Consider the following 10,326-nt stretch of genomic DNA (forward strand, 5'->3'; position numbering starts at 1 on the left):
GACTGTAGCCCTGCCTGACAGGTTTTAGCCTTAATGAAAGACCTTGAACCAGAGGCACTGGCCTAAGCCACACATTTGCTCACTCGCAGAAGCTGTGGGACAATACATGTTTGTTTTTTTAAGGCACTAAGTTTTGGGGTAATTCGTTATGCAGCAATAAGTAACTAATACAGCTGTGAAGAATGAGTAGGATTGCAAGGGGGTAAGGGCGATGGGGGAAAAGAGGTAGAGAGGGAGATGGAGAGAGAGAAGGAAAATGAATATGAATGAATTTCAAGCGAACGCTCTGGTGAGAAAAACTATTGAGGAGTCCAGCTCCTGGTTAACAACCCCTGCGTCACTGTGTGATCAACGGCTTTGCCCAGCAGGCCTGGGGGGACCGCTCTCCCCACAGCAGCTTTTATGCACCGTCCTGCACCACAGTCTCTAGAAGGAGGTGCAGTCAACCCTCAGTGCCCCTCGCCGGTCATGCTGTTCACATATTTATAGTCCTAGCTCAGAGGCACCTTCCCTCCTAGGTCTCTCTGAGGCCTTGGGCAGAGGTCTTCTTCAGGCACCCACCCCTGCTGAGCTCTCTTTGAGGGATGGGAGGTGGGACATGGGTGTGGAAGCAAAAACTGTGAAGACACTTTCCTCATTCTGACTCAGCACCCAGTACTTTTCTACTCCTAGCCCTTCCCCCTCACTCTGCCACAACCACAAGGGCCCTGAAACTGAAGGCATTTGTTTGGGAGCTCCCTCAACAGCTAGACCGCCCCCACACTTTCAGTGACCCCCCAACCCCGGACTGGTGGGCATTTCCACGGGGGAAAATAGGACAGGAAGGAATCATGGTCTTTTCCAGTTTCAGACTCTCGCTTATACCATTACAGTAGATGATGAGCTTTCATTTTTGGCCTGTTGCTTTAATCAGCTACTCCGACACCTCAGTGCTCTCTCCCAGCTCAGCTGAGCTCCTGACAACTGTCAAAGATACAGAGGGAGCAATGCTTGTGACCGACGCTGGATTCCAGCTAGAGAAATGGGGAAATAAGAGCTCCAGCAAAGCTCTGCCCATCACTAAAGGAGATAAATTCCAGAGGAGACCAAAGCTCCTGGATGGGAATGATGGATACAAGGTATGCTTCTTGTCATCTAATTGTCACCCTCAATAAGTCTCCACTTGGTTCTGAGGGCTTCATCCACTTATGGACAAGTACAACCTTTGCCCTCTAGGACCTGCTGTCCTGACAACTTCGCTGTGCAAAATCTGCTCCATGGACCAGCAGCATCAGCATCACCAGCATCACCAGGAGCTTGTTATAAATGCAGGCCCGAAGGCTCCACGCACACCTGCTGCATAATCTGCATGCTAACGAGGCTCCAGGTGATTTGTATGCAAGCGGAAGTTGGAGCGGCACTGGCCTAAAACAGACTGACAGACTCACACACTTAAAAACAAACAAAACCCAAACCCTAAAATGATTCTGTTAATAAGAAAAGTTGAGAATTGGGATCAACTAATTAATTAAATTACTCATTCAATTATTTTCTTCTTTATGTATTAAAAAACCATGTATTAAACATCTGCGCTGAACATACCAAACTGAAATAAACATTATGGCCTTACCCAAAACAACTTACAGCTGGAAGGGGTATCAGGCACATAAATTAAAACAGGTGTTACAGATACTTCCCTAGAAGTGTTTTCAGGTACAGAGGGGCACAAGGAAGGGGATGTTCCACTCTGCATAAGGTGTGAGGGGTCAAGTAAAGCTTGAGTTGGGTCTAATAATATGAGTAAGTGGTAACTCAAGCAAGGAAGGACATTCCAGACTGAGGCTTATAAAGCTTGGCCCATTTGGCAAATAGTTTGGTGTAGCTGAGGAGTGGGGATACAAAGTGGATTTGGAAAAACAAACAAACAAACAAACAAACAGATGCTGGAGCAGGGTACAGGGCAAACTTGAGAAAGGCCTTACGTGTATCCACGCTGAGAAGTCGGATTTTATCCTACTGGAATCTATAAACAAAGTCCTAGGTTGCTTTTACTTGTAAGTGACAAAAGAGGGCCCACCTAAAAGTGGCTTCAGTTATAAGGACACTTAATTTTCTCATGCAATAAAAAGTCCAGCAGTAGAAAGCTCCAGGAATTCATCAGCATTGGGTTTGGGTCAGCTTCCCTCCACCATCGCAATGTAGGAGTTGAGGTCCAAGCACCACAGTTTCAACACACAAAATCCCAAAGCAGGAAAGGGAATTTTTCTCCCTTGTGTCTTTTCTATTAAGGTGGAACATATTTCCTATGTCATATTTCAGACGTCTTCCCCTCAAGTCCAGTTGGTGAGAGCTGGGTTACATCCCTCTCCTCTAGCTGCAAGGCAATTCGGGAGGTTGAGCATTTGTCACTTTTGGCATCTTTCTCAGGAGGCCAGCTCTGCCAGCGAGGAAGAACGGCTTTGGGAATGGCTGAGGAGCAGCAACTAATAGTAACTGCCACAGGTGGGTGTTAGCGGGAGAACCGTGATACGATGGACACCCAGAAGGCAACTCTGGTGGCAGCGTGAAAGACATGCTGAATGAGGAGGGAAGAAGGCACTAGGAGGGTAGGTTAAAGGTGGATCAGTGGGAGATGGCGGACCATTAGAGGCCCCTGGAGGAGCGCATCTCTTCCTGCACCCAAGCGAGACGTCCCCCGGAGCCCTCGAAACCAGTAAGGGGAGCATTCTCAGGCCTGAGGTGCTACATGAGCCACCGATGTCTGTGTTATTACAAACCCTGTAATCCCAGCTCCACCTGCCAGCGAACAAGGCCTGGGGAAATTAGGACTGCAGAAGACACATCAGAATTCATTTCCCTTAAAATTATAATTACAGTTAATACTGCAGAGCTTTATATTGGAAAGCTCAAAAAGGCTTCCTTGGGGCTATTTGATGGAAATGTTTAAAAGGTTTCACAGAACTGGATTTTCAGGAAGCCTTTCAGCCCAACCTTTCAACAGCTGTCATAGTTACAAGGTACCTGGAAAGATTTTTAAAAATGCCGAGACACCCTCTGGCCTTGGAGATCTTGTCCCTGGTTTGAGGAACAAGACTTCCACACGTGGATGGTACAAGATAATGCTTTGATTAGAGATCTTGTGATTGTAAGGGACTAAGGCCAATACAAATAAAAGACAGGGTGTAAAAGATTGTATATGTTCATGCCAGCCAAAGGTAGGGAATGGAGCAACACATTGTCTCACAACACCGGAGGTCACAAAGAGCTGAGGCCTTTCCATTTCTCTGGGCAATATAGAGCTTATGCCCATGTGTCCCTTTACTAATTCTATCCTCTTGCTTATTTTTAAAAACTAGACTTTTCTGCTTACTGCACGAAGCCCAATATGGCTACCACAGTACACAGATCAGTGCTGCCTTTCGAGCCCAGCGCTAACTGCCAACTAACCACAGTTTCAGAGTTTGACAGCAAGCCATGCCTTTGGCTGATGATCAGTCTATGAAAGGGATTCTGTAGGGTCAGGTGTCTCTCTCTGCTCCTACAGTTGTGCCTCGGGACTCCATCAGGCTGGAGAGAGAAGCAACCCCCAATGTGCCAAAGACAGCCAGCCAGGATCTGGTACGTGTTGAAAAGGATACCCAGAAAGCATAAGGTGGAGAGATTGTGGAGATGGCGAGAAAAGAAAGGAAGAATTTTTCTCACCGTGGGGCTATGAAGTGGAAATATTCCTCTCTTTCTTACATCATCCCTGTTTTATGTATGTTTTTCCAAGATGACATAACCAGATCCCCAAAGAAGGAACATAAAGAGCATCTAACTCTCCCCAGGTGAAGGATCACTGAGAACTGCGTTTCCAAGTCCGTGTTCTCTGAGTGTCCAAGTCACTTCACCCCTCTGAACCTCATTCCATCATCTAGGCAATGAGGGGCCACACTGAACGATTTCTAAAATTCCTTCCAGCTGGGTCATTCCATGACTGTGAGCTTTTTCCTTAGAGACAGGTGTTGGGAAAATAAACAAATGAGGAGCAAGTCTTCTCATCATAGAAAAAAGGCATCATCTTTCATTTGCTACAGCACAATGTTTTGTCAGCATTAACGACCTTTCATTTTCAGAAAATAATGGGGCATGGGAGGAACTAAGATCTTAACTCTGAAGTGTAATTAAAAAAAATAAATGACCCAGAAGGAGATCTCTGTTCCCTATTGCAGTCTTCTGGTGGCAAAGTTAAAAAAAAACCAAAAAGGCTGAAAAACCCTCTGTATGAGACATCTGAAATGATAACCCTGCATATCACAAGCCAGAAAAAGCTGAAGGCAGCTTCAAGGTCTGGAGAACTGCAGTGAATGAGGCTGGGTGGCTCCCAAGTGTCCCTGGACAGAATGACAGAACTGAGCCTGAAAGGATGGGACTGCAGGCAGCTCATCACCAGGAGGGTTTACAGAGGGGTGGTTATCACCATGGGCCTCTGAACTTTCGTTTGGACTCAGTCTCTCAGCGTGAAGCAGCCAAGCCCCACGGCTGCTTACCTAGAAGGGGCAGGTTCCTACCTTGGAGCTAGTGCAGTTGGGGAGCTATGTCAAATGACATCCATCAGAGCCAAGTTGTCATTCGGGACAAGCACACTGGACTCTCTCATGTGGAATAAATTAGCTTGACCTTTAGGAGAAAAGGGAAATATGTCACCTTCCTAACGCAACCAATAGGCAGGTGGCCACTGTTATGAAGAATAACTTCACCGTAGCGGTTTCCTCAGAGGTAGAGAAGAGTCCTTCAAAAGAGCTGGGAATAAAAAATTGAGGTCCAAGCAAAGGCACAGAGGACACAGCTTAATTTCCACCAGGCTTCCACAATGCTCTCACAATGTCATTTTCTTGGGGTCTAATTTATCTCCTTTCCTTCCAACCTTGTGTGGATATCTAATTAGTTTAGAAACAGAGCCAGGGTCTTTGTGTCATTAAATTGGAGTTGGCAGGACGGCCAAAAGTGCTTCATAGTTTGAGCCATTTTAGGGGGGGAAATGCTAAGGGATAGGCTTGTTTCTAAGCAAGTGTCCAGGACAGCATCCTTAGTGGGCCTTCATGGGAATGATGATGAGAAGGGGGGATGTCAAATCCAGGGAAACATTTTACCCACAACCCTACCCTTAAACAGGCAGCATCCTTGAGAGAGAACAGATTGTGACCCAACCCTGGTCACAATCCTCAATCTTGTTTCCAGACAATCTCTCCAGATTAGGGGACATTTGTTGCCACTGACCTGGGCAATGCTTAGCTGGTATCAGACAAATAGAAAGGACTAGAAAGGAGACTGCCCCAACTGGCCTCAAGGCTGGTGACGGTTCAGTCAGCCTACACAGCCTGAGGCCTTGCTGGTTCCCTAGGTGTGGCCTTATAGCATCTTGGAGTGAGGGGGTGGGGGGCTCGGACTCCTGGAGAGATCCGTCTGGCCCGATGAGCGGGCCCACAAAGGCTGCCAGCTGTCAGGATGGGGGTTAAAGTCCGTGGGAACAGGAGGAGAACGTCCTTCGGCCTACACAAGCCCACCAGGCGCATCTCTTCCACGAAACCTTTGACCACTGCCACCCCCATTGATCTGTCCCTCCTTTGAACTCCTAATGGAAATTTTGTTTGAACACTTATGGGGTCTCAGAGCTGAGAGGATGTTACTTACAGATCATCCAGGGCACTGAAGGTTGGGATGAGAGCATTTCACAGACAAGGAAAGTGATGCTTAGTAAGGCGTGATGACTTTCTGACCAGTTTGTGCCAGAGGCGGACTTAGAACCCAGGCTTCCTGACCCCTCTTCGTCACATAGCATATACTGCCAAGCATCATCAGTATGCCTCATCTCCTGCTTTGTGTCCTGTACGGGGGGGCTCTGAGGAGCAAAGGAAGCCCCTAGAGGCCTGAGGTGAAAGGCTAATGTAATGAGTGCTCCATTCTCAGAGTGGCAAAGGGAATGCCAGAAGCTCAATGCCTCTGCGTTGTAGCAGCCTTAGTCACTGCCTTACTCACGTGATGCCCCGAGAAAAAGCTCATTTCCCTCTTCGCCCTGGTCTTCTAGGGGCCTCCTGTCCCAGTGTGGCTGCCTGCAGCCAGTCCTGTCTTCGTGCCAGGCTTACTCTTGGATCTATAGTCTCGGAAGGCACGGGTTCCTCCCCCACCTCTCAGTCAGGCGGTGGGAGGAAATTCCCACCCTCTAGGTCTGGTTTGTTTCCTTTCCTGGATTTTGTGGATTATCTCCTCTCACTAAAGAAGAAACATCTGCCCCAGGCTTCTTTTCTAGAAGAAAAAAGATTAACTAGTTTAATGCAAATGAATGCAGTTATAATAGCCAATCCTCATTAGTCCTACAATGTGCCAAGTACTGTTAAAAAGACTTTACATATATTACTTTATTCTCCCCAAACCTATGAGGAGGATGTGAACTTGCCCAAGGTCATATGTTCAGTAAATGGCAGAGTTGAAATCTAAATCCAGACTGCATTGTTCCAGAACCTAGTGAGGTACACATGATTTAACACTGCCTTGTAACACAATGCACAATGCAATGTGAGAATACACATGCATTTTCATATGATAGGACCCAAAGCTGTTGGTTTCTCCATTCCAAAAGGCTATTGGGATATTTTAGTTCTTTTCTTAAATAAGGGCCTAAAGATCCACCCTGGCGCTTCTGAGTGTATACTAGGAGGGACACAAAAAAAACATGGATTATCTTCTGGAGGGTGGGCCCTTTGTAGCACAGGCTTCCCGGGCTAGGTGAGTGTTCTATGAACCCGTCTGTATTGGTGTACCAGCTGGCGTTGTTGTGAGAGGCTGCATTTGGCCGCCATGAAATATTTTTGAAAGACTCTTTCAACGACTTAGCCCATTTCATGATGGGTGATTTATGAGCACACCTGCCCACATGGCACTGATTGTTCGGCAGTTTTTGACCAAAAATGGGGTGACCCCCATGCCCCACCCTCCCTAATCACCCAATCCCGCCCCAAACGACATTTTTTTCCTCTGGATGAAAAAAGTTCTCAAAGGGAATGTTTTTCTGATGTGGAAGAGGTAAAACAAAAAACAGCAGAAGCACTAAAAAGAATCAAAACTGACAAGTTCAAAAACTATTTTGAGCAGTGGGAAAAAAAATCTCGATAGGTGTATTGCATCAAATGGAAAGTACTTTGAAGATGACTGGAGTTTAAACATTTAAGAATAAATACACAACGTTTTATAAATAAGTTCTGGGTGTTTGGGGGGGTCCCCCTTGTACTTCTGAGTCTGGTATCATGGATCTGGTAAAGAGTTTGCACTAACATTTTCTGAGCACTTGCTAGTGTGTCAGGCACTGTGCTTAGCACTTTACAGAGATTGTTTTATATACTCTTAACCACAATTTTATGAAGGAAATCCTATGTAATTACCCCCATTTTATGGATAGGGAAACTGGTGCTTAGAGGAGCAAAGTAACTTGGTCCAAGCATCCATACTCTAATGTCAGCATCCAGGCTCTGAGTACTGCCATTGCATCTACGTCTTCTGGAGTGGCAGGCTGAGAGGCACCATTAACTTGATGGCTCTAAGGAGGGGAGGAACGATCCCATAAGTTCAAGACCACCGTAAGATGTCTGTTTCTCAGCAATTCGCTGATTTGCCACATGCACCTTCTTGGATGATTACCCAGCAGAGAGGAGTGATGAAGTTCATCACGGATTGCACCCATGGCTGCAGCAGAAGTCAGCCAGCGGCTTTTAGCTATGGCTGTCACCTTGGACCACATCTCAAGCCAAGAAGAGAGAAGCGATTCAGTGGGAATGGGGAAGGCCCAAGAGTAATTCCCTTTTGGGGATGATTCATTGCAGGTGGGCCGAGGGGAAGCAGTGATGCAGGGAGGCACGATAATGTGAGGGGTAAGGGTAAGGATTCTGGAGCCAGGCTCCTTGGGTTGTAAATCGCAGATCTGCTGCTTACTACTTGTATGGCTTCGGGAAAATTACTTAATCTCTCTATGCCTCAGGGTCCTAATTTATAAAATGGGAACAGTAATTGCATCTACCTCAAATGATAAATGGATATTGTATTTATAAAGCTCTTAAAATATTATGTGGTACATAGTAAGTGTTATGTGTTTGTTAAATAAGGATAGGTAACAGACCACATCTTAATTTGAAACTTTATACCCTATCTTATCTTCGATGTTGTTGTGGTAGAGGTGGGATGCCTTTTTTTTTTTTTTGAAGATTAAGTCTCTGTCAAAAATGCATTTCTTATTTTAGGGTACAGGGTTGAAGGACAAGATGATACAACTAAAGAAAATTTAAAAGAAAAAACTTGGCAAAAGTTTTTCAATTAAAGTATTGCAACATTCAAACTTGACTTAAAGCATAACAATATTGCAAACAAAAATGTCTATGGATTTTCCAAACATGGATAAATGAAACAGTGTTTAGGCAGTAGGACTCATGCTGATGGCTACTTGGAAAAATCATTAATGTACAAACAAGCCCAAATAAGGGACTGCAGCAGTTTAATCATCACTGCCATTTTGTTCTACTTCCAAAATAGAGGCCTGATTAAAGCATTCATACCCCATATTACTCCTACCTTTACTCCAGAGGTTGAGGGACTATATACAACCAATGAATTTATTTTCACCATACAGATAACATATTGTACCTCTCTGCCATTGTTATTTAAAAACTTTCTGTATCAAAATAATTTGACAACAGATACAAACAATTCAATAAATATGCAATGATCTTTCATTGCAGTCCTCTAAAGATGTATGTTAATTCATGCTGTTAACCTTAGAATCACAGTTCATGGGATCCAAATAGAAATGAGTTGGGGTGACTTTCAAAGTAATGTTGGATCCGTCGCTTATTTAGAATCCCACTACAACTGGTAAGTTCATTTCATAGGCCCTTTCATGCATTAATCATTGGGTGGCAGGAGTTAATGAAAATTTTTCCTGTTTCAACGTCCATTGCCGGTAATGAACGCCCTCCCACCCCCCAAGCCTCCAAGGAAGTCATTGTTATTGCACAATACATGAGGACCTGGAACTTTTCCAAAAGCTTAAAAAAATAAAAATAAAAAATGGAATTATATTTGACATTTCCTGACACCTACATTAATACTGTGTGACTAATAAAAGCATGTCAGCTGTCTGGACTGAACCAGCGATCAGCAAGTGCCCAGAATGCACACAAGTAAAAATGCAGTAAAAGGAAGTAGTCTTCATTGCCTATAGATCACTTCCAGTCAAAGGTTAAAGTTCAAAGGCTGAATGATCAAAGAGTTCATTCTCTCAGTAGGACTATCTTCTCTTAGGAGGATGACAATAGTGACATCAACAAGTATCATCACTATACCACCTTGTTGTTTTCTTTGGATTCTTGTTCCATGTTTGTACATAAAAAGAATGATCTGTTGGCCATCTCTTTTCTGTGCAGACAGAAAGCATGCTATTAATGCTAAGATGAACTGATTGGACTGAGAGCACTGGGGACCCATCTTCTGTTAGAATGAATAAACAGATATGACCAGCGTTATAACCATGAGGAGGAATGGGGACATTTTTACCAGTAAACATGACCTGAGGAGAGTCAAAAGGATATTGACTACTAAACCTAAATAGAAGTTGAAATTTTTCACCTTCATATAAGGTACTTGGTGCGCCTTCCATGTCTACAACCCACTGTGTAATTGAATTTTGAATAATCTTTTCATTTAAAGTCACCCCAGGAGGTGGGCTATTTTCTGAAGCCAACAGTTCTTTCTGCAGTCATTACTGCATTGCCACCTTGATGGAACCACCCCTCCACGACTGGCGAGGCCAGAGCCGAGGTGGGGTGCTTTTGACAGGAATGCAGAGTGCGGGTGGGGCGGAGTAAACTGTGTGGCAATAAAGCAGAGGAGTTTGGAAAGGACAAGCTTTCCCTGACGGGTTCATCCCTCAAGTCATATTCTAAGCACCTAGGCAGTTGAATGACTCCAACGTTCTTTACACTCTTACAGCTTCTATCCTGGTTTATAGTCCCACATTCAAATTCACCTCGAAGGCTGCAGCTCTTCTAAATGGCCTCATCTCCATCCCCTGCTGTCTCCAACAGGTGCCAAACGCAGCTTCCCAACAGCCTTCCAGGGTACACACTGCTCCAGTGCTTACAAACCTTTGACAACCTGTCTCTGCCCTCATTATAAGCACCACGACCTAAAATTCAGGCTCTGCACAATCTGTTCTCAGGTGACATTTCTAAACCTGTTTCCCTCCATTTCCCTGTTGGCAGACTATTAACTAGCTAATAGACTAATAGTCAGATTACTAGCCACCATTTCCCCAGGGGTCTC

The 10,326-nt window shown here is 44.9% G+C and overlaps 1 protein-coding gene across 1 annotated transcript; it reads right to left on the reverse strand.

Moving 5' to 3' along the window:
- Window positions 1–9,325: 9,325 nt before the first annotated feature.
- LOC129065755 (ubiquitin-conjugating enzyme E2 W-like) lies at window positions 9,326–9,772 on the reverse strand. Its single transcript, XM_054567023.1, is given in 1 exon segment — window positions 9,326–9,772. A coding segment is annotated over 1 exon segment (447 nt).
- Window positions 9,773–10,326: the final 554 nt, after the last annotated feature.

This window comes from Pteronotus mesoamericanus, unplaced genomic scaffold (genome assembly GCF_021234165.1).
Source record: "Pteronotus mesoamericanus isolate MK-2021 breed Mesoamerican mustached bat unplaced genomic scaffold, CSHL_Meso_final contig_182, whole genome shotgun sequence".
Classification (NCBI taxonomy): Eukaryota; Metazoa; Chordata; class Mammalia; order Chiroptera; family Mormoopidae; genus Pteronotus; species Pteronotus mesoamericanus.